The following is a 23,338-nucleotide window of genomic DNA, read 5'->3' on the forward strand; positions in this document are numbered from 1 at the left end:
ATGTCCTACAACTAGTTCCAGTAAGAGAAAGCTATTGCGATTCCACATCAGGCTATTCTAATCCAAGTCAAGGAAGCACCAATTCAACAAGTTAAATAAGAATAATAATAAGGAGAAGCTAAAGACCTTAGGTCTTTGAAGAATGGACACATTGCCAAACCTGCGCACATCAACTATTATTCGCTTGTTTCATGAGCACAGGCACCAGACTCCAGATGTCATGAGGGTTGTCTTCTTATCGATAACCTCAGAGAAAGGACACTGGGTGGATACTTCCTCGCAGGTAGCAAGTAACGTGACTGCCACAGTCCTCAGGACCAAGACGATGATTCGTGCACGGCCCTCTGATTGGCTTGTCACAGCTTCGAGACCCCCCCCACATCCCAAGCAATTGTGTGGCTCACTCGCCGAATTTCGACATCGACTTGACCTGACACTCGTCCTCCCCTCAAGACACGCACGCTTGGCTTGCAAGGCGATCGCCAGGATAAGCATTTTGGTTTCCGCACAGCAGTGACAAAAGTGCCTGACTTTGTCCTTCCATCGCTTGTCCTTCTTTACCCTGCATCTGCGTTTTCTCCGACCCTTTCCCTCCAGACGGCCCCCGACTTTTGTTTCCGACGCCCGCTCTGCCTGCTGGAAGCTTTCGGGATCCAACCACCTGCTTGTCTCCGACCCTGTCTCTCAACCATGATACACAGGCGGACCCAAGTGCACAATATATCAATATCAGTATAATTGTGAGTCTGCCAACCTGCTTTCTCTGCGTCCAGGACACTGCGCGCTGCTGCGAGAGAATGGTTTGCGATATTGTGAGGGTCGCTGATTCCCTTGCCCCACCTCCTCCCTCCGATTTCATCGATGTCATCTTCCCTCATTCAAGTCGCACTCACCTTTTCCTTCGACGCTACAAACCATTCAGACTCGAACCACGCTAACTCGGATGCCCAGTAACTCTAATTCAACACGCCTCGCCACCGAACTGGACCCGGATCATCATGGCTTTCTTCGGCTTCGACACAAGCCACAATAAGGGCGCCCCTGGCTTCTCCCAGGCCCACGACCCTTTCGCCAGCTTTGCAAACCGAAACGCCGACGACGACGAAGGACTCGACTTCGAGGATACCTACGATGGGCTTGGCGACCAGCTAGACGAGACCGACGATGCGTTCAACGACGACACTTTTGGCGGAGATGCTGGCCCTGGAGCTTCGACCTCTGCCGCCGTGGGCAAGGACTTCGACTTCTTTGGACAGACTGCCAAAGTCGCTGACGCCATCGAGGAGGAGCATCTCCGTTACAACCGGCACCAACCCGCCCCCCAGCGCGCCCCTCAGCAGTATGAGCAGCCCCAGGCTTCGCACTCCTACTACTACGGCTCGCAGCAGAGCGCACGCCCTGCTCGCACGGGATACGAGAAGTACAAGGAGCCTGAGCCTGAGCTGCAGGTCGATGCTGCCCTGTGGGGTGTTGCGCCCAAGAAGGCCGCTGCTCCGGCACCGGCCCCCTCTCACGCACCCTCGGCTTCCTCAAGCCGAAAGATGATGAGCCTGGAGGAGGTCGAGGCCGCCATGCGCGCAGGATCAAAGAAGCCGGCTGCCGCTCCTCCTGTTCAGCCTCAGCAGCAGCACCCCGGTGCGCACCCAGCCCAGTACGGCTATGGTCCTCCTGAACAGGCCCCTCCCCAGTTCCAACAGCAGATAGAGCACCAGCTGCAGAACCAAGGTCACGGCCAACCTGTCACTATCCTCCAACGGCCTCAGTCAAAGCACACCCCAACCTCGGGTCAGCACATCCCCAGTCCCGCTCCTGCTCAACCGCACCACCTACAGCAGCACCAGCAGCCGCAGCAGCACCAGCAGCCGCAGCAGCTCCAGCACCAGCAGCCGCAGCCGCACCAGCATGAGCACCAGCACCAGCAACAGCATGCTCCCATTCAGCCAACGCAGATCTTGCAGAACCCGAATAGGTTATCTGGAGATGCTGCCCGTCTAGGGGCTGGCGGACACCCTACTCAGCCTTCTCACAAGCATCAGAGCTCGTTGTCTCGCCAGCAGATCATTACCCACCCTTCGCAGCTGGCCAATCTCTCCGAGGAAGAAAAGGCTGCGTATCTTCAGCAGGAAGCGAAGCGCGCCAAGCGTAACCACAAGATCTTCCTCCTCTCCAAGGACAACGGCGTCATGACCCCGCAGGACAAGAATTTCATAACACGAATTCAGCTCCAGCAGTTGGTGTCCGCGACCGGCAACCCCAACGACCATGGTACCGACGAGTCTCTGAATGAGGACTTCTACTACCAGGTCCATGCCCAGATCCGTGGCAGCCAGCGGCAGCACCCTGGTCAGCCTCTGAACAACTTCGCCCAGACCTATCTGTACCAGACTGGAAGCCGCCAGGCAGGCATGAGGCGTCACAACCGAGGCCCGGAGAACCACATGCAGCGAATGGAGCAGCAGGTCCAGCGCGCTGTCGAGGCAGCCAAGAACAAGCCCAAGAACAAGCAGCTGGTCATCGAAGGAAGCTTGGGCAAGATCTCGTTTAGCAACGCCAAGACGCCAAAGCCCCTGCTCAACATCAAGCGCACGGAGAGCTCTGGCGACGCGGCCCGTCCGGCTACTGGCAACAAGAACGGCGTTCCACATGGTGTCGACCGGAAGAGCGTCCTGCGGGACATCGAGCAGGTGTACAACACGCTCATGAAGATGGAGGATCACGATCGCAAGATGCCCCCGCCCCTCAACAACGAGACTGATCTCGACCTTATGCAAGCGCATGTCGAATGGAGGGACACGGCACAGCAGCTGAACGCCAACCTGTGGCGCGATCTCAAGGTCCACGAACCCATTGGCGCGACTCCTGTCCACCCCTTCATCGCCTTTCTCTCTTTTCCCAAGGGCAAGAAGGCCATCCCCCGTGTGTTCAGGCACACCACCCACGAGCAGAGGACCACCATTCTCACCATGATCGTCGTCCACCTCGACCAGCTCGACATTGTTCGTGGGGCACAGGTCGACAGCGGCGAGATGAGACTGAATGCTGCTATGCGCGAGAACATTGAGCTGTTCCAGCTGGCTGTCATGAGCACTCTGTTCACGTTCATGAACGACCTCGACCTTGATATTGTGACTGGCGTTCTGGGATTGATTTCCGGGCTCAATGTCGACCTGATCGCCAAGACTCGGATTGGTGCCTCGATGCTGACCATGATCCTGAGCCGCGCCGAGATCATCAAGCAAGCCGGAGGTGGCAACCCTCAGGCCTGGCAGACATGGTAAGCACACTCCCGACCCATGAGGTCGTCTCATAAAGTTACTAACTCTGAATTCCCAGGGAAAACACCTATACCAACTTCTTCAACACCATCGAGCCGACGCTGCCGCACATCTTCCCTGGCTCGGTCAACTCGGGCGAGGATGTCTACGTCTGGCAGCTGCTGGCAGCTTTCGGCATGAACGCCAACCAAGAGCAACAACAGCGACTTGTGTTGGCGGTCAAGGATCGTGTCATGGATACCGTCGCGCTCGCCAAGACCCTCCCGCTGGACATGTCAGCTGCACGCCTGCAGAATGTCAACCTGTTTATGCGCTCCATCGGTCTGGATGTTGAGCTGTTGCAGTAATTGTACGATGTCGGATGAGAACATTGCAGCCATCTGAGCGGGCAGGTCGATGGTATTTGGGCGCCGCGGAAAGTGGGAAACGCTTACAGCTATGGTCTTTTGACCTGGAGAAGAGCTGTAGGTGTGCCCCGTGGCGAGTTTCCCCCTAGAGTCGTTTTGTTACTTGTTTTGTCTGGGAAGAAGCCAATCCCCCTCCTGTTTGGCCGCGTGTGACGGCCGTTGCTAGCAAAACACTTCTGCTAGTTGTTACAAGCTGAGGTGCCCATGCTGATGCCTTGCAAGCGAGAGGCGTTGTTGAGCGATGAGATGGTATTATATCTGGACAGTCATCTTGGGGGGCTCACCGTAGCGAGCATTTGTGTACAGATCGAAGTGGATGTCTTGTTAGTAGTCTTTGGTCGATGAACCTGCATTAGCAAAAAAATACATTATCCGCCTTGCTTTGACAAACACTGTCTTCATAACACCTTCCGAGCTACTTGTTGTGTCATTGATTGGATCATACAAAGCATCAAAACCCCTGTCTATACCATGCGGTGATGGAACCTAACGGTTACGATATAATTACAGAGCAACCACGGATGGGCCGATCCCTCCAAGAAACGCCTTGCAATGCTAATGCTTGAATGAGCACACCGTGTGCTCACGGGTGGGTGCATATCCATATCCACCCTCTTTTCTCCAACTCCATCAAAAGATACCCTCAATCAATCTCCATAGCCGTAGACGCTTTGCCCCTGGCGGTCTTCCTGCCCGCGGCCCGCCCTCCCTTGCCCTTCTTCGTCTCTGCTGCTTTGGCATCCGCCTTGCTCTCCGCCGGCGGCTCCACCTTGACGACGACGCCGTCCTTATCCTTGCGCAGTCCACTGATGGCCCGCAGCGTCTCCTCCTCGCCCCAGTCCGTCCTGAGGCCGCCGAACCGGCGGGACAGGCCCTCGGCCGAGGGGCCGGGCACGTCTGTGCTGGCGGCGGGCTCCTTGCCTTTGCCCTTGTCCTTGCTATTGCTGCTGCTGTTGTTGTTGTCTTCCTGCTCCGGCTGGGCCGTGTTGTCGCCGCTGGTGCTGGTGTGGTCGCGCAGGACGAGCGTCTCGTCGTACATGGCCCAGGCGGCGTCGGTGTCCTCGCCGTGGTAGGTCATGCGCCGCCAGCCCTCGGTCTGCACGGCGCGCAGGCGGTCGGCCATGGTCTCGGTCGTGACCTCGTCGCCGTCGCCGCCGGCCGACTTGATGGTCATGTGGATGGCGCGGGCGGGGGCTTCCTTGCCTCCTGCTCCTGCTCCTCCTCCTCCTCCTCCGGGCCCGCCGGCCCCTGCCGCGCCGCTGCCCGGGGCCCCGCCTTCGCGGGGCTTGGTGCGCTCCGCCTCGGCGGTGGCGTCGATGTGGTGGAGCTGCGGGCGCAGGTGGACTGATGCGGTGGCTGGGGTGAGGTGGAGGGTGTCTGTTTTGTGGGAAGAAACAAGGGTTAGTTAGTCATTTGCACTGGCTGGGTTTATATGTATGGGTGGGAGGGAAGGAGCATGGACGGGAGGGGGGAAGAGGCAGGCAGAGAAGAAAAAAGACGTACTGCCTTGGAACACGCCGACCATGTACCTCGCCTCGCGCTGCTCGGGCCCCGTGGCCATACCGCCGAGGGTCTGCGTCCGCAGCACGCGGTCCGTCCTCACGGCCTCGTTCCAGTCCACGGCGAGGTCCTCGTCGCCGAGGGCGGCGAGCCGACTTCCTCCTCCTCCTCCTGCTCCACCTCGCCCGCCGCCCGCCCTCTGCGGCGGCGCGCCGATGCCGAAGCCGCCGGCCAGCCCGAGGCTGCCGCCGGCCTTGGCCTGCACGGAGCGGGCGAGCACGCCGCCCCAGCGCTGGCCCTTGTCCTTGTCGTAGGCGGCGGAGAGGTCGATGGGCAGGTCGAGCTCGACCATTCCCGTCCTGGGCTTGATGCGCAGCTCGGTCGGCGGCGGCGGGGTGCGGGAGCCGCCGTCCTGGACGTTGGGGTGCTGGAGGACGAGCAGGCGCTGGTTCTGGGGCAGGTCGGGCTTGAGGAAGACGGAGTAGGAGGCGACGATGGGGTCCGGGTCGTCCTGCGGCGGTTGGGGTTGCGGGTCGGCCATTGTGGGCGAGGGTAGTCGCTTGGCTGCCTTGTCACTGGTTGAGAAGGATGGAGGATGGATGCCAGAGGTGGGAGAGGAGAGGCCGGGCGCAAGAGATCCTGAATATTGGAGGATAGATGTCCTTCCCTCGTAGTGAAGTCAAATGGTCGAGCTGTGACTGTGACTGTGACAATAATTTTTGGTTCTCGTCCCCCACCATGATCTTATCGCGATAAGTCTGCCTGCTGTAATTCTGGGTTCAGGGCATCAGTCCAGCGGGTAAAATTGGGGCTGCCGAGAGCAATTGACAAGCATGGATTCATCCAATGGTTCTTTTTCACAGTCGATGTCAATCCCTCCCCAGCAAGCATTCTTTTTGATGGCATTGCCACCCTCTGTTTTAAAGGCTGCATTGCCATGCATTGAGGGCTTGAACAAGAGAGAGAGAGGGAGTGTGTGTGAGAGACAGACAGACAGACGCATCAGTTCACCAGGGAGGGCTCACGCGATACGAGGAACTACCAGGCCCAGTTGTGCTGGTCGAGTTGACAACCATGGTCAGGCAAGGCATGCTCAAGGCACACTCTGATGACAATCCTCTGATGCGTCACGGATCGGACCGGGTCGAGAAAGAGCACTCTGGACATGGCATGGAGTGCGCAAGACGGACGGCCACCAGAGCTAGTGCTGCATGGCGTCTCAATGTGCTCTGGCGAGCCAATGCACAGCCCCGATGGCCGGCTTGATTGAGCTGCCCGGCAGATTGACGACATGATCACTCCAGCACTCCAGCACTCAGCAAGGCTGCCTCTGCTTTTCCAGCTGATTGACAGACCCCTGCTGCCATTCCGCCACTCCTGCAGCGAGGTCAGAGGCTTGTGCCTCCGATATACATAGCGCAATGTTTCCCGTCCCGGGTCACAGCGAGCATCAATTGGTTTTGGATTTCCATCAACCGCCGTGCTGTACGACACCTTGAGTCGGTCTGCTCCGATCCTGACGAGCAGGGCTGACCACTACCAACGATGGGCTCGCTCAAGACTGCCAGCTCGTTGATGTCGTTGCTCAGCTTCTCCTCCACCACCAGCAACCTAGACAATGCCTCTGTCAACAAGATCCCCACAAAGGTCCCACGTGGAACCTACGAGTATGATGCTCTCCCGGGCGCCCGCATGATCCGCCTGCTCCGGGTCCATCGAGACGAGACCAGGACCGATGGCCTCACCGTGTCGCTCACACCCGTCGAGCTGGGAGCTGCCCCGCCCTTCTACGCCGTGTCCTACACTTGGGGGCCCCCTCGCCTGAGTTCCCACTCCGAGTCCGCCCATCCTCCTGCCGAGCAATTCAGCCCTCTTGTTGTCCGCGCCCCGGCTGTGGACAAGGCTAGGAAGCGAGACAGCCTGGTAAGACCTCTCTGGGCCAAGGTGACTCGGAGGAAGCAGCCCTACATATGGGTGGGCGAGAACTTGCGCAATTTCCTCGTACATGTCTGCAAGACGCCGGAATGGACCGGCCGCTACTTTTGGGCCGATGCCATCTGCATCGACCAGAACGACCAGGTGCACCGCGCCAAGCAGGTCGCCATGATGGGCGACATCTACACGGCCGCCCAAAAGGTGCTCGTGTGGCTGGGCAAGGAAGAACCCCACGCCGACGTGAGCTGGGTCTTTCAAGAATTCATCCCTCGTATCGTCGAGGTCGAGACGGCGCACGGCACCGAATACCTCGAGTCCATCGATCCCGAGTGCACCCCGCCAGATTCCAAAGGGATCATCGGCGAGCGGATGTGCGAGCGCTGGCAGCGGACCTGGCTCGCGTGGACCGACTTCATCGCTGACCTGGCCTGGTTCACCCGCGGCTGGGTCATCCAGGAGACCACGCTCAAGGCCGAGGACGACGTCGTCATGCTCTGCGGCTCGCAGACCTACAGCTGGCGCGACCTCCAGTGGTTCATCGCCATCTCCAGCGAGTGCAAGTGGCGCCTCATCCTCGACAACCGCGCCAACAAGGTCCACGGCCGCGGGCCCGGCACCATCTGGCGCACCCACAAGCGCGTGCGCCGCTCCCAGCGCGCCCGCAACGTCCTGACCGAGTCGGTCGAGAACATCGGCAAGGCCGTCGCCTACGACGAGATCACCTTTGCGCCTACCACGCCCGAGGAGATCTGGCTCTCGCGCGTGCACAACATGCTCGCCGTCTCGCGGGGGATGAGCTTCGGCGACGATCGCGACCACATCTTTGGCTACGTCGGGCTCTTTGCCAAGTTCCTCCCCGAGGGCATGGAGAACCTCATCGTGCCCGACTACGAGATCACCGTCGAGGAGGCGTACAAGCGCGCCAGTGTGCTCTTCCTCACGCGCCTGCCTCTCCTGAGCCACCTGTCCCGCGTGTCGGGCTCCATGAAGCGCCGCCGCTACCCCAATCTCCCGACCTGGGTGCAGGACTACTCCGTGTCGCCGGGCATCAACCACTTCCAGACCTACAACTCCAAGTTCCGCAGCCGCCGCAACCCCTCGGGCATCTCGGGCGCCCTCTTCGACGCCTCGCTCACAAAGTCGACCCGCGACCCCCCGCGGCCCGTCGTCGACGGCGACGCCCTCATCCTCCACGGGGCCATGGTCGACACCATCGCCGAGCCATTGATCTGCTACAGCCAGTCCAGCTTCCTCGAGCGCGTGCTCAACCTCTGCGCCCGGTGGGACACGTACGCGGGCAGCAGCGCCCGCGAGCCGCAGGCCGAGGCCGTCCTGCGCACCATCATCGCCGACGCGGCCTTCCTCGAGGCCGACACGGACGCCTTCCTGACCATCGGCCGCGAGTGGCTGGCGCTGTCGGTCGCCGACGGCCTGCAGCGCTTCCAGGCCGCCACGACCACGGCCACGGCGGCCGGGACAGGCAGGCGCCGCCGGGGGGACCCTTTACTCGCCAGGCTGCTCGCCCTGCAGGACTCGCACGCGGGGGCGCGCTTCCTGCCCACGCTGGCCGAGGTGGACGCGCTGCGGCGCGGGCCGGCGCCGCTGTCGAACCAGCGCCTCAAGAACAGGTACCACGAGGAGTACCTCAGCAACAGGGCCGGCCGGGGCCTCTTCACCACGGCCAGGGGGTACGTCGGGTTGGGCCCCGGGATCGCGAGGCCCGGGGACGAGGCGTGGATCCTGCAGGGTGGCAAGGTGTTGTTTGTGCTGCGGCCTGTGGTGGAGGAGGAGGCTGAGGGGGAGGAGGAGGCAAAGGATGGTGATGAAGGGCAGCAGCAGAAGACGGAGAAGAAGCAGAAGAGGTACAACTTTGTCGGAGACTGCTACTTGCACGGGGCCATGTATGGGGAGATGATGACGGATGAGTTTCGGGAACGGATGGGGCCCGTGGTGCTGGTGTGAATGGGCTGTGTTTCGAGGAGTCTTGGTTCAGCCTGCGTGTCATTTTGCTTTTCTTTTCTAGATGGATACGTCTTCCTGGAGTCTGAAGCTGGTTTTTCTTCTCTCATTTGATGATACCCGGGCGGTGTTTTTGGCCACATTCACACACACACACACATACAAAGAAATGTTTGGCAAATATATGTCTTCTCCTGCTTCTGCGAGCATTTTGTATTCCAAGACTGCTCTGGGTATCTCCATCACCTGACTCTTCCGTGTGTATAGTCTTCCTCGTCCCGTCCTGACCTGGATGAAAAGTCGTCGGTGACAAGACTTTCCATCCCATCCCGTCATGACTCATAATGTGCTCAAGATCCGATGAAATAAACCTTTCATCCCTGCAATCCGAAATAACATCAGATGAAAAGAAAAAAGCCTAGTTGAAAGAGATAGATCCTACACGTCACCACCTCCCTCCCCCCTCCTGGTCAAACCGCCTTCTCAGGCGCCCCCTTGGCCACATACCCGCCCTCCGCCAGCGCCGCCTCGTCCGACCCGTTGCTGTACGCCCTGCCCGCGCCGTGCCCCTCGACGGGCGAACCGCCGGCGCCGTACGCGACGTGCACGTCGTCGATCTCGTCGCCGACCTCCATCCAGCGGTCCGCGCAGGCCGGGACCGGCGACGCGCGGCACAGCGCCCAGTAGACGAGCGCGCTGACGAGGAAGCCCGCAAAGTAGTTGCAGTTGTAGATGTAGGTCGCCCCGGCGGGGATGTCGGCCGCGCCGACGGCGCCCGCGAAGCCGACGACGTTGATCAGGATGCCGGCCACGTAGGCCGCGTAGGCGCGCCAGTGGAAGCCGTAGGTGAAGAAGTAGGGCCCCCCGCGGCGCGCGTCGTACAGCTCTTGCACTTCGAGGTAGCCCCTGCGCACGAGGTAGTAGTCCGCGACCATGGGCCCCGCGATGGAGGAGAGGAAGACGGAGTAGGCGGACAGGTAGGTCGTGAACTGGTTGCTGCTGGTGAGGAGGGTGTAGGGGCACATGGCGAGGCCGACGGCGGCGCAGATGTAGCCCCCGCGGCGGATGTTGAGGTAGCGCGGCAGCAGGGCGGTCAGGTCGGTGCCGGCGGAGACGGTGTTGGCGGCGATGTTGGTGCCGAGCTGGGCGAGGGCGAAGGCGGCGGCGATGACGAAGACGCCGAAGCGCTGGGCCGAGCCGCCGTCGTCGACGAAGCGCTCGAGCAGCGCGAGCGGGTCCCAGATGGGCTCGCCGCCGTAGATGACGGTCGACGAGGAGGAGACGATGATGCCGATGAAGGAGGTCACGGCGAAGCCGAGGGGCAGGGCCGCGAGCTGCGGCCACAGGGCGTCGCGGGGCTTCTGCGCGAAGCGGCTGAAGTCTGCATTGTTCAAAATGAGAGCGGCGAAGTTCCCAATCGATGACATCACTCCTTTGACAAACGCCCAGGCGAGCGCGGATCCCTGCGCCTTGGAGCCCTGGTGGACGATGGGGCCGACGCCGCCGGCGCGGACGATGGCCCAGATGAAGAAGGCGACGCCGGCGGTGGGCACGAAGTAGGACTTGACGGTGAACAGGTGGCGGATCTTGTGGACGGGGAACCAGATGGCGGGCAGGGAGCAGAGCCAGAAGATGAAGAAGGAGGCGTAGTCGGCGGTGGTGGTGCCCGAGGCGGCGGAGAAGGTGTTGGGGACGGTGTCGCGGTCCCAGCTCTTCCAGACGGAGCGGATCATGATGTAGACGCAGTGGCCGCCGATGTAGCTCTGGACGCCGTACCAGATGCAGGCCATGACGGCGCGGTTGAAGACGGGCCACAGGCTGCCCCAGATGCCGAAGGAGGCCCTCCCGGCGACGGGGAAGCCGACGTGGTAGACGGCGCCGAGGCGGCCCGTGGCGACGACGAAGCAGGCGGCGATGGCGTAGCCGATCCAGACGCAGAGCCAGGACTGCCACCAGGACAGGCCGTCGACGATCATGGCGCCCGAGATCATCCAGGTGTTGATGTTGAACGAGTCGGCGATCCAGAAGCCGACAAAGTTCCAGGGCCCCCACTGGCGGCGGGCGGGCTCGACCGGCTTGAGGTCGTGGTTCGTCAACTGGAGAAGAAAGAGGGCGGGAATTGTTAGTTATATGACGGCTCCTCGTTTTCTTCCTATTTCTGTCTTTTTTTCTTTTCTTTGTTGGAAGGGGGGCTGCTGGTAGCTCACCATCAATTGGGCGTTTGTGAGGCCCGGCTCCGACTCGGTCGTGAGCTTGTCGGCGAAGCGCCGCAGCCTTGCGCCCCGTGCCGACATCGTGCCTGGTACCAGGAGATGCTTTACTTAAAAGAGAGAGAGGGAGGTCGGCGGCGGGCTTATACAAAGTGGTGAAGCCGATTGGATTGGGGATGGGAAGCCCCTTGCCGCGTGTCTGGCAATTCCTCTCGAGTAATAGAAAAGCAGAGGTAGGGATGTATGTATGTAGGAACACGGTGCCTGGGACGTTTGACAGGGCCTCGGGCCGTTATATTTCTGCGTTCAAAGAACAACGGCGGCGCATGCGAATGACGACACTGCTTGCGTGCGGGCATGCGGGTGTAAGTTGGCGATACCTGGAGATGATGGTGTGGAGACTGGATGGCCGGTTGTGATGTCAGGCCCTCCGCTGGATGGCCCACCTGCTCCTGCTTGGCGGTTGAGAGCTCACAGTGTTGCACACGATGTGCAGAGGTATCAATTCTGGTGTATGTGTGTGTGTATATGAGCCTGAATGGGGGTGCGATCGAGAGAAGAGGGGAAGGGGGAAGGGGGAAGGGTAATGGGATTCGAAATGGGGATGAGTGAATAGGTGCAAATCCCTTCAAGGAACAGACCAGTCAAAGGCCCAGACGGTCGAGCTGAGCGCGTCGAGGTATGCCTAGGTACGATAGAAGATGCATCGATGCAAGGGGACCAGCAGATATTTAAGTATTGTGCAGACCAGGCTGCCAGCTCAGCTCGTCCGCCTCTCCATGCTGTCGCAAGACGAACCATTTAATTGCGGTTCCTCGGCAGGAGATACGGAACAGGAGATGGACATCGCGCCCTCGCGCCAAGCTGCTGGATACCTACCTATCTCGACCTGAGCCAAAGAAGATAATGACAATGCAGCGTGTGCAGGCTTCTCGAGTGTCTTTCGGTTTCCTTATCTCTGACCCCAGTTGGCCCGCCGGCCAGTACTTGTACAAGGTATGTAGGTACTCGTAAACCCCCGCGCGCTCGACCCAAGATCCATCCAGGGATCCGTCCGTCGTCGTCGATCCACCACACCTAGTTACCAGGGACGGACAAGAAGCATGCATGGATGGTGAGAGAGTGGCCCATGGCACACTGCCCGCAGTACTTGTACTTGTGCACTGCAGACAGGGCTTGGCTGAGTACTTACTACCTCACCCCAGATCTGGTCGCGCTCGCACTGGTTGGAGAAGAGAGCAAACACTGGATCGGTGACGCCGACGGCGGGCTGGCTGGCTGGCTGGCTGGATGCAAGAGAAACCTGCAAGGCCTGCCACCTAGAGGCAGCTATCTTATCTCGAGGAGGAGCAATCAATCAATGCGCGCCGTGATCGGGGAGACACTCCGTACATACACAGACGTCGTCGTAATGGCGAGCCCATCACCACGCACTTTTGACACGAGACATTCCCGGCCGAGGTCGTCTAACGGCCAGGGCCGCCCCACTGGTTCTCTAAAGGACTTGATAGAGGCATTTAAGGTATGTAATAGATCCGGCATATGGGCATGGCCTCGTCCGAAAAGGAACTGGCCCGGCCTGCTCAAGTGGGCGCCCGGGGCCTTTGCGCAAGCATGATTGGCCTTTCGTTTTCCGTTTTATCAGTGGACGCATCTCCGCCCCCCGCATACGCAGATACCGGGAATTCTGTTACTCGATCTCATCGAGTCAACCACAAGCTTTTGACGATTTAGCGTCGTCGGTACCTTGATTTAGGTACCTCCGCCGTCAGATCTGGAGATGTGAACCTTGTCACGATGACCTGGCTGCTCGGGCCAACTGCTATCGGATTGCAGATAATACAAGCAGAATAAGGCCACCGCAATGGCGGTTGACTTTTTGCAGTGTAGTCATGAACTGCCCTGAGTGGTGTACAAGTAATTAGGTTGCAGGCTGATCAATGGCTGCCTCGAATCACTTGTACCTACCTAGGCTTCCAGGGCTGACTGGACTCGATGCTTAGTCATCAAGACGTCCGGGCAAGTTGAGGCTGCATGGTTGAGCCTGAGACTTTGACTACATGCAAAAAAAGATAATCGATTCAACAATCGAACTAACTTCTCTGGAAGTTATCCGTAAGACTTGACTTCATTCTGCTGGTTTGTTATTCTCTGGACGAACACCCTCTACTTGCACGTTTGGCAACTTCCGAGATATACATGGCAGTGCTGAGATTCTGAAAGAGTTGCGAGTTTTTTTTTTCTCTCTTCTTCCTTGTGTCTTCTTCTTTTCCTTGAAGTATCGGACAAGCCGACATGCAGCCTGTTCAAATACCGACCGGGAGACACAAATCGAGGGCCGAACGAAGGAGAGGCGGAGATACAGTCCTGAGCATACTCAACTCAAAGCCCAAGATCTTTTTTACGTTAGCACCGACATCACGTTGCAGGCTGAAACATGGCGATTTGCCATATGATCAACAGATACGACCATGTCCATAGGAAAGCTGGCTTGCATGGTTCAGCCACTGGCCGCCTTTCCTTTCTGACATGTGTAGAATCAGGGGGTTCGTGTGCATTGTGTCTCTTCAACCGTGTCCAGGAAACAAAGTGTTACTCGGTTTGTACCTGACAGAGATTGACCCGAGGATCAAGATATTGTTGACCAGACCAAACAGAATGAATAAACACCGACTTGCATCTCTAGCCTCAGGCCTCAGGCCTCAGGAACCAACTTGAACCCACGTGTCATTCCCTCCTGGCCCTGGCTTCACCTTCGTCCAAGCAAAAGAGAAGGAATAAAAGACGAAAAGGGCCAAAAAAAATAAAAAAAATAGCAACCGTGGCATCATCGGGAATCCCCGAAAAAAGACTAATTGCACCAGGATATACTCACTGAAATGCCGCCGTTTCTACAGTCCGAATCCCTAACCACTATGGCATATTGCCACCAGTTGCTATTGCTATGGGTACGGTTATTCATTATTATAAAGCCTTTGGCCCTCCCATTTTCAAAAATCTCTCCTGAACAATTCCGACCACGCCTTGCGTATGTAGGCAGTGCCCGTCTTCAGATTTCAGCCCGAGGTGTGCGCCCGCAGCCTTGAGGTTCCCTTCTCACAACCCGAGTCCAATGCTCTTCCAATGGAAACACCCCCGCGAGTTGAACACTTTAGATCTTAGTATTCGTCATCTGAGCCTTTACTGCCGACCGTGGCAAGGGGAAACCGGCTACTCGCAGCGAACCTTTTGTTCCATGGGAATCACTCGAGGGACTTGGCCAGTGTAATCATCCAAACCAAGACGCTTAGGGAGGAGCAGATTTTCCAGCATGGCCTTTTCTCTCTTAGCCGGTCCGGCATACAAAATACATAATACAGGCACCAGGGCACTCCAACCATGACCTTTGGCAATGTCATGCTGCAGTAGAGCATATGGGCATGGCAACAGTCAAGTCGCAATGAGGAGAGCGACGAGCCCATGGGGGGGGGGGGGGGGGGGGAAAGGAAACGTCCTCCCAGCATCCTGCTGACCACGCTTCTTGCGTTTGTGCAGGGCGGAGTGCCGGAAATGCTTTCCAGAAGGATTTCGCCTGCATGAACCTTCATTTCTCTATTGGGACTTAGTTTGGGTGGTTGGTCTGGTTGCTGCCTTGTCAGCAACAATGTTCCAGATGCAGACGGATGGGTGGATGAGTGGCCTGATATCTCTAAAGGAACGAGCTGGCGCCCACCAGCCCATCACATCACCGCGCCCGAGTGAAGGGGTGGTGTCAACGGCATGGAACGGCTGCGCTAGACCGGAGTGTGTGTTGGTGATGGAGGGCGGGGACGATACCGTAGTGGCCCGCATCGCTTTGATCGTTGCATTTGGAGGAAAGGCCTGCCCTGCTGGGACTCCAGGACGAGGTGCCTCTGTGCTCTCTGCTGCCCATGGCCTCATGACCCAATACCCAATTCAGTACCTAGCACACAGCCTCGACACATGGCATAGAGTGCCCCGACATCTCGCGGGTTACCCGTCTGGGGGGCTGGGGAGCGCTGCAGAAGAAGGTATCAGATCATGTTCAGCTCCAAGCTGCATGAAAGGGTCGCAGTCTGGCTCAAACCTGGGGTAAGGATCAACAGCGCCTAGCGTGGCGTCTCGCGTCGGGTCAGGTTGGCCAAGGATAACCACCTAGCACTGATGGGAGGGTTTCCAGGTTCCCCTCCTCCACACGCCCGAGTCAGGTCGGTGCAGCAGCGCTATTCGACTACTTGCACCTATTTTAGGCTTGGCACCGGGAGGAGGCGTGGGCAATGGAGAGGTGCGAACCCGGCAAGATATCTCAATTGAAGCTCTATGAATACCTGAGTGAACATCCCTGGATACCAGGTAGGGATAGTTACAAGTACATGTCGAATCGCGGGGTACACTGCTCCTCCACTGGGACAGACACGACTGCAAAGCCCACTGAGTGCGATCAAATGTGACGCTGGATCCAGCCTGCTAACTACCTAATTGTACCTAAAAAGTCAGCAGCAAAAGGCCGCCGGTTAGTGGGCACGGCCTGCGGCGCCGTGAAAAAGAGAGACTGGTAGTGATGCTTGATTGATGTGTAGAGAGAGAGACAATCAAGCTAAGACTTTGGCCCTTTTTATGTCCATCAGGCCTACAGGTGGCTCCTGCCCCTTACAGCCGGCCCCCGTCGAGGCCTGCTGTCGAGCCTATCGCAGGCCGCCCATTACAGAGGGCAGAACCACCTGCACGCACCTCCAGCGCTGGGTTAAGGTTACTTCTGGGCGAGCTGGAGGTGTGGAGGAGGACCCGCAGCCCGCAACAGCCACCACTGACTGGCTCCCCCGTCTCCCGGTATTGGCCGAGGCGTGACTGGTCCCAGATGCCCCGATGGCGCCCCCCCCCCCCCCCTTCGACGTCAGGATTTCGCATCTTGACTCTGTCGTCGCCGTTGCCGACGCCGCCGCTCCAGTCCATGATTTATTCACGCTACTTGCTCTTTAGACCACCACCACCCGGCTTTCAAACCCCCTCCTCATCTTTTCTTGTTTTCTATCTCCTCCTTCTAACGATACCAGCTTCTAACGCCCGGATCTACTGCGACGGCGCTGGTTCCTTTCTCTCCGCAGGCGATTCCAGACTCCTTCCTGTCTGTATCCACTCATCGTGATTCGAGCGAGCGAAGGGCTTTCGCCGACGACACCCGACAACTACTCTCTACTCTCTCCCACAAGTAGCGGCGGGGTTGCCATCAGAAAGCATCTGACTGGGCTATATCGCTACCTACCGTGCGGCCCTCAACATCACCCCCCGGGCCAACTCTTGAGCAGGATCTCGAGCGAAGCCGGCCACTCCGCGATAGACATCCAAGGCTCTAGATATCTACCATTCTCCTCAACACCCTTTTTGATTCGAGGAATAACCCTCCAACCCCCTCACACATGTCGACGATGCCATCCCAACGACCGGCCTTCCTGTCCACATTCTTCGCCGCCTTCCGGCAACAGTCGCCCTCCCTCTCCACCGCCACCCCGCAGCAGCAGGCCGCCAACAAGCACACCTCTTCCTCGTCTCCCTCCGCCGCCGGCGCCGGCCCCTCTTCCTCATCGTCTCCGCACCACCACCAAGCAGCAGGCCCCGCCGGCAGCATAGCAAGCCAGCTGCAGTCCCAGTCCCAGTCCCAGTCGCGGCCGCACTACCAGGCGGGCGGCGGCGGCACCGCAACCACCGGCGGCGGCGGCGGCGGTGCCACCACCACCACCTCGTCGAGCATACCGATACCGCACGGCGGCCGGCGGCGCGGCAGCGACAGCAGCAGCGAGGGGTTCCGCGACGTGCTGGGCGCCGACAAGTGGTACATCGGCGGGCGCACGGCCGCCGGCGAGGAGAAGTTCTTCAAGCTCGGCGTCGTCAGGCGCGTCAAGAGCGGCGACCGGCTCAGCCTCGACCGCCTGAGCCTATAAGAGAGAACAAACACACTGGAACGTGTGTATGTATTCACGGCGGGGGGGGGGATGCGTCATCTGTGGATGATGATGTACTAGGGTCCAAAGGGAGGAAAATTGGGGCGGGCGAAGAAAAATCAGCGCAAGCGATGATGTTGGGTTCGAGGACGGTCGAACAGGGGAAAAAAGCACTTGCTTTCATGGCGGGGGGTATATCTAGAGAATCGTGGATGATGAGAGCACCTGGCATGGGCTGTCCAGGACAAAGCTCCTCTCGACTTTCTCTGCTGGACTGGATGGACATCACGGGAACCACGGGATCGGCGTTATCTGTTAGGCATGGATTTGGCGTTTATGGCAAAGGGTCTGTCTTTTTTTTGGGGGGGTTGCATGGGCATTCCGCTTGACTGACATGTTGAGAGAAAATTTATGATAAATGAGGCTGAGAGGGCTGAGATTGCGCCCACTCATATACCGAGGAGAGACGAACAAGAGTTTCTCTAGAAAACCCAATTTTGAGCACACGCCAACAATATACGTGCAAAAAGCTTTCATTTTCTCTTGTACTTCTTCTTTGGCGGCTGAACTCGAGGTGGCCACGACTATTTTACAACAGGCTACGGAAAGCCTGGACTAACAACCTCGCATATTCCCTAACTCGTTCAAGACATAGACAGCGATACTTATTACAACTGCCTTTCCTTCTTTTTTGGTTCACCACATGAACCTCTGCAGCCGACCCCCGTCCATCACGCTGCCGTCCGGGTTCTTCCACAGGAAAGGCCTGGCCAGGAAGACGTACATGGTCGCGCCGTTGATCGCCAGGAACCACAGCGTCTCCAGGACGGGCCGCGGGTCGAGACCCCGCCACGCCCGGGGCAGCACGCCCTCCGGCGCCGGCACCGACCACGCCGGCACGAGGAGGCGCCAGAAGACCCAGGGCAGGATGAAGTAGCGCGGCTCGACCAGCGGCGCCGTCACGAGCGACAGGGCCGCGGCGAGCAGCCAGAGCAGGGCCGTCGAGGTCTGCGGCGGCGGGTTGAGCGCGACGTCGGACGTGTCGAACTCGGGGGCCGTCGCTGCCGGCGCGGCAGCGGTGGTTTCGTCGTTGGTCTTCTTGGCTGCACCGGTGGTGGTGGTGGTGGGACTAGATGATGCCGCCGCAGGAAGCGGAGGCACTTCGAGAAAGGGGCTGTTGACGAACGGCGTGCTCCCCTCCCGCTGCTGCCCGCGCGCGCCGATGCTGCCCGGCGGCGGCGGCGAGCCCGCCAGGACGAGCCAGCAGGCGGCGCAGCAGGCGACGTAGGGCGCCACGAGCGCGAGGCGGACCGCGCGGCCCCGCAGGACGGTGTGCCGGAACACGTAGAACATGTAGTGCCGGTTGTCGGCCAGGGTGAACGGGTGCACGACGGTGTTGAAGTGCACGACGCCGAGGAAGGCGCCCGCGCAGGCGGCCAGCAGGGCGAGGCTGTAGCCGAGCTTGTGGGCGGCGAAGAGGGAGGTGGCGAGGCGGAGGGCGGCGGACTGCTGCTGCTGCTGCTGCTTCTCGGGGTTGTCCTCCTCCCGGCGGCGTGCTGCTGGGCCGCTGCCGCCGGGCGGCGGTGAGAACACGGTGCGGATCGTCTGGAGGGCGGAGAAGAAGACCGGGAGGAGGAGCGGGGCCGAGAAGAAGGCGAACAGGGGCCAGATGTAGAGCATCTGCGCGAGGTGCAGGGTGGCGACGTGGTTTGACTTGTCGCCTGATGTGGAAAAGCGTCAGAAGATCCGGGGGGGATGTCTCTTATGAAGCCCACGCTTTAGGAGGTTTGATTGTACATACCGAGGACGACACCGCCGTTCCAGACCACGAAGGCGGCGAACAGGGCCACTACCAAGACGTACGGCCAGATCCGGCACATGACCTTCTTCGGGTTGCATGCCGCCGCGATGCCGATGCTGAGGAGCGACAGAGCCCAGTCTGCAACACGCGTGTCAATGGCGATGATCTGGGTTCGCTATCACGCTGGAGAGCAACTCACCATGAGGCCACGCGATGCTCAAAGGCGGATCGTGGACGTCTCCGACCGAGTACCTCCAACCGTAGAACTTGACCATCTCGACGAGCGTCTCGAGCTCTGGCTTCTCCACCGGCTGCGGCTCGAGGTTCCGGACCACATGCACCGCCTCCATGCCGCCCATGTAGACGACCACCCAAAAGACATTGGTCTGCCTCATGGCCAGGGCAGCCACGCCGAGGACGACGGCCACGAGGTCGCTAAAGACGGACGGCCTCCGCCGCCCGGACAGGAGGCCCGCGGTCCGGGACTGGCACCACGTGTAGCAGAGCAGCACCGCCGTCGTCGAGAGGACGTCGGTGTAGTACAGCTCCGAGAAGAAGAAGAGCACGGGGAAGAGGGCGACGTTGAAGGCCGTGAGGCGCGAGTAGAGCGACAGCGGCAGGGGCAGCTCGGCCCTCCGCCACGGCAGGCGGCCCTCGCTCTGCTGCCGCGAGAAGAGCGCCAGGCCCGCCGCGAAGAAGAGGGCGCAGCCGTTGAAGGCGCGCAGGGAGGAGACGGTGCACTGGGCCTGCTGGGTGAGCCTGTGGTAGGCGACTGTGACGGCGTACAGGCCCGGCGGGGTGGTGATCTTGTCGTCCCACTCGTGCCACTTCCCATCGCAGTACCTTTGCGCCTGCGGTATATGGAACACCTCATCCTAAAAAGCGACAGATGATGAGCCCTCGGGCATTCTTGTCTCCTTGTTCAGGGGGGAAGAGCTTACAAGGTAGGGCTCCGGGACAAAGTGTGTTACGAGCCGGAGCCACGTCCTCGAAGCCAGGAACAGCAGGAAGCAGAGGCCCGCTATCGTAGCGAGTGCAATCCAATGAGCCCTTGGCGAAGGGCCGTACTGTGCGCCAGAATGGAAGTTGATGGTGAAGATGACCGAGATCAGGGCGCCGACAATAAGGGTCGAGCCCAAATCCAGCTTGATGGTCTCCGATTCCATGTTGCTGCCCCAGGCTCCTCCGCGCCGAAGATCTGTTTGAATTTACCTTGGCGAAGACGATCTCATCGAAGCTGAAGATAGAGACTGTCTTCACGCCCTTCTGATTGTTTGATGTTGTTCACGTTGAACATTTGCTGCTTCAGATCGAGCTTTTGTTCAGTGTTCATTTCATGCTTGCGCACGGACCAAGTCATGTATCCATAAGCGCAGAACGAATGAGAGCATGTCCATTTCATCTGACCCACGATGGGATGTGATTAAACTCAAGAAGACGAGCTGCTGAAAGGATTATTGCTTTGGCGCTGGGAGCCGGCACTGGCCAGTCGGGCAAACAGAAGTCTCGCTTTCCACAATGCACAAGGGGACCACTCTGTTAGTTTCCGGGCACAATGTCTCACTCAAGAAGTCGCAGTGTATGTATGTTGTGTGAAGGTCTATTGGATGTCTTTTTGTTTGTACAGCTGCCATCAATACAACGCCCGTGCGCTCTTGTGCTACGAATTGCCTTGGTCTATCAACGAACAAACCGAGCTCACCATTGCCCAACCATCATGCTCGCGAACGCTTTAGAAGGGCTAGGGGAAATGTTAGATCAACAGCCGACGCCAGACCCGAGGGAAGGGATTTGAACTCACGTTGTCCGAGGCAGGGATCTCATGGACGAAGTGGCTGCCGATGAAGGGGATTTTCTGATTGTCATGTTAGCTATGAGTGGATGGAGGGGAGAGTATTGGTCTGTCGTTGCTGCCGTACCTGAAGAAGGTCCCTTTGAACCCTGGGCAGACCAGAGGCGTAGAAGATGACGGTGAAGAGAGCAACTCCGCCGAAGGCAGCGGACTTGAAGCCACTATTGTCCAACAAATTAGTATATCGGCTCTTCTATAAGTGTGTCCATCGTGCAGCCATGCGATCTCCTGGCATTCCACCAGACTTCCAGCCCGAGCAGCCAAGACCATCCGTATTCCCTTCTTCCCAGGTAATCCATGATCGATAGGTGGACTTACAAACGAGTGACTTGGCTGGCAGTGATGCCCTTGAAGTTGGGCTGGTAGTGGTACCTGCGAGTCGCATCGTCAGTCATCTGCTGCTTTCTCCGTCGGCCCGCGATCCGCGACCATCCACGAATACGTAGCGATTGGTTCTTCGTGGTCGATGCGTTCGAATCGATCGGTGGAGAAATCGGTCTGGCTTACTTGGGGCCGTAAGGGCTCTTGTACTCGGGGAACGCTGCCCGCAGGATGGGAGACTGCAGTCGGGGTCAACAGGTCAGTTCATATTTTGCAGATGGGCGAGAGCATTTCTTCTCGAGGAAAGCAAGCCAAAGGGCACGCTTGGGGTGGACGGGAAGCATACAGGAGAAGGCATGATGTCGGTCGCGGAGAGCTGGTGCGAGATGCGGGCTCAATTGACTCTTGGGGTTGGTTGGGTGAAGCTCGACGTGCTCGTGGTTTCTCTGCTGCGCGAGAATCTCACGGACAAGGCCGGCCGGGAATTCGTCGGTTGTCTGCCTGAGGCTAAAAAAAACCTCCAGATCAGGCCTGGACGGATTTGGGTGGGGCCTCGACCAAGGAGGTATCTAGGTACATAGGTACTTAGGAACGGTACCTAAGACAAGTTCCTATCACAAGCATTGGCAAGCAAACTCACCCTCAGACCTTTCTTTCGCTCCAGCCTCCAGCTCCCACAAGCCGATTGCAAGGAGCTGCGCGAGCAGCAAAGAGCCGGCACACTCCTTCTGGTCACTCTCCAGCTTCCTCGCGATCGTCACCCCCGGATATCTACACCGATCCCCCTCCAGCCATGGACCAGGCCATCGACGCCCGCTTCGAGCGGGTGGAAAGGGCCCTCACGACCCTCATCGACTCGATCGCCAAGTACAATCCGTCTATGGCCATGGCAAACGACCTCGCCGTCGCCGACCGCGAGCTCAGTAAGGGCCTAGCAGAGCGTACGAGCTTAGCCCTTCCCCCTTCCTTCCCCGTGCGTTCTCACCCCTGCTGACACACAGCAGTCCAGGTCCACCAGAACAACCACCTCCGCATCCAGGCCATGCGCGCCGAGATCGCCGCCGCCGACGCGCGCATCAGGGCCGCCGTGTCGGGACTCGCCTCCACCCGTCGCGACATCACCTCCACGCCCGTGAGCTCCACCTCCTCTGCCGCCACCCAGCTACCTGGCGGCAGCGGCAGCGACGCGACCGCGGGCAACGAGGTCCAGTACCGCGAGCTGCTCAGCTACGCCCGCCGCATCAGCAAGACCACCCTGCCCGCCTCGGGCATCACCAACGGCGTCGACGTGGACGCGGCAAACAACACCACCACCGTGGACACGGCCCCCGCCTCGACATCCTCCGTCACCCACACGCCCCCCACCACCGAGACAGCGGCCCAAACGCCCGTGCCCGCCGCCGCCGCCAACGGCGTCCAGACGCCCACCGCGACGACCGCCGGGCCCACCGGCCCCAGCGGCGCCACCCACCTCCAGCCGCCAGACCTGTACGCCCAGCCCTCCTCCGGGCCGCCCAGCGCCGCCCCAGCCCTGCCCGAGGGCATGGCGGGCTACCTCAACCCCAACGCGGGCGCCCTCTTCGTCCCCTGGCCCAGCGAGACGCAGGTGCGCGTCGGCGCCCTCGCCGCGAACCAGGACCTCTCGGACCGCGGCGTCGACGCCCGCGACTACGACCCGGGCGAGGAGGCCCGCCGCCGCGAGGCCGAGCGCGCCGCCGAGGAGGAGCGCCAGGAGGCCGAGCGGCTGGCCCGCGAGGAAGAGGCCCGCCGCATGCGCGACGAGCACGAGCGCAGGCGCAAGGCCGCCGACGAGGCCCGCGAGAGGGAGATCGAGACCTGGAGGCGGGACAGCATCGCCGAGGGCGCCGCGGGGGCCCCCAAGCCCCCTGCCGCCGGCGAGAAGAAGCAGTTTCAGTTCTTTGGGGATATGGACGACGACGACGAGGATTAGAGCCCGGGAGGTGGGGTGGCTCGGTAGCTCTAGCTTGTTTGCATGGGTTACGCATAATAAGGAAGCATCGATATTGGAGTCTGAAGGCGAGGTAGTCCATGCATCACGGAGCGATCGTGAGCATGCTGTATCAAGTTGCAAAAGTCTCAAATCTTTTGCAAAAGCCTACAAAGAGCCATTCTGGACTT

General features: G+C 59.6%; 7 protein-coding genes across 7 annotated transcripts; 4 read left to right on the forward strand and 3 right to left on the reverse strand.

Annotated features, from left to right (window-relative positions):
* Positions 1–998: 998 nt before the first annotated feature.
* Positions 999–3,622, forward strand: E0L32_000452 (uncharacterized protein; the record flags this gene model as incomplete). Its single annotated transcript, XM_031138947.1, has 2 exons — positions 999–3,274; positions 3,334–3,622. The coding sequence occupies 2 exons, from the start codon at positions 999–1,001 to the stop codon at positions 3,620–3,622; spliced, it is 2,565 nt and encodes an 854-aa protein (XP_030995769.1).
* Positions 3,623–4,325: 703 nt separating this feature from the next.
* On the reverse strand, positions 4,326–5,723 carry E0L32_000453 (uncharacterized protein; the record flags this gene model as incomplete). Its single annotated transcript, XM_031138958.1, has 2 exons — positions 4,326–5,059; positions 5,186–5,723. The coding sequence occupies 2 exons, from the start codon at positions 5,721–5,723 to the stop codon at positions 4,326–4,328; spliced, it is 1,272 nt and encodes a 423-aa protein (XP_030995770.1).
* A 1,004-nt stretch (positions 5,724–6,727) lies between these two features.
* On the forward strand, positions 6,728–9,079 carry E0L32_000454 (uncharacterized protein; the record flags this gene model as incomplete). Its single annotated transcript, XM_031138969.1, has 1 exon — positions 6,728–9,079. One exon carries the CDS (start codon positions 6,728–6,730, stop codon positions 9,077–9,079), a length of 2,352 nt encoding a protein of 783 aa, XP_030995771.1.
* A 467-nt stretch (positions 9,080–9,546) lies between these two features.
* E0L32_000455 (uncharacterized protein) lies at positions 9,547–11,370 on the reverse strand (the record flags this gene model as incomplete). The annotated part of the gene is made up of 2 exons (XM_031138980.1): positions 9,547–11,172; positions 11,284–11,370. The coding sequence occupies 2 exons, from the start codon at positions 11,368–11,370 to the stop codon at positions 9,547–9,549; spliced, it is 1,713 nt and encodes a 570-aa protein (XP_030995772.1).
* A 5,342-nt stretch (positions 11,371–16,712) lies between these two features.
* On the forward strand, positions 16,713–17,225 carry E0L32_000456 (uncharacterized protein; the record flags this gene model as incomplete). The annotated part of the gene is made up of 1 exon (XM_031138991.1): positions 16,713–17,225. One exon carries the CDS (start codon positions 16,713–16,715, stop codon positions 17,223–17,225), a length of 513 nt encoding a protein of 170 aa, XP_030995773.1.
* A 696-nt stretch (positions 17,226–17,921) lies between these two features.
* E0L32_000457 (uncharacterized protein) lies at positions 17,922–21,557 on the reverse strand (the record flags this gene model as incomplete). Its single annotated transcript, XM_031139002.1, has 10 exons — positions 17,922–18,946; positions 19,027–19,164; positions 19,226–19,901; positions 19,968–20,171; positions 20,239–20,292; positions 20,828–20,881; positions 20,946–21,039; positions 21,197–21,250; positions 21,386–21,438; positions 21,546–21,557. The coding sequence occupies 10 exons, from the start codon at positions 21,555–21,557 to the stop codon at positions 17,922–17,924; spliced, it is 2,364 nt and encodes a 787-aa protein (XP_030995774.1).
* A 435-nt stretch (positions 21,558–21,992) lies between these two features.
* Positions 21,993–23,150, forward strand: E0L32_000458 (uncharacterized protein; the record flags this gene model as incomplete). The annotated part of the gene is made up of 2 exons (XM_031139014.1): positions 21,993–22,140; positions 22,204–23,150. The coding sequence occupies 2 exons, from the start codon at positions 21,993–21,995 to the stop codon at positions 23,148–23,150; spliced, it is 1,095 nt and encodes a 364-aa protein (XP_030995775.1).
* Positions 23,151–23,338: the final 188 nt, after the last annotated feature.

The sequence above is a fragment of the Thyridium curvatum genome, assembly GCF_004353045.1.
Source record: "Thyridium curvatum strain D216 chromosome Unknown NODE_2_length_892811_cov_85.036431, whole genome shotgun sequence".
NCBI lineage: Eukaryota > Fungi > Ascomycota > Sordariomycetes > Thyridiales > Thyridiaceae > Thyridium > Thyridium curvatum.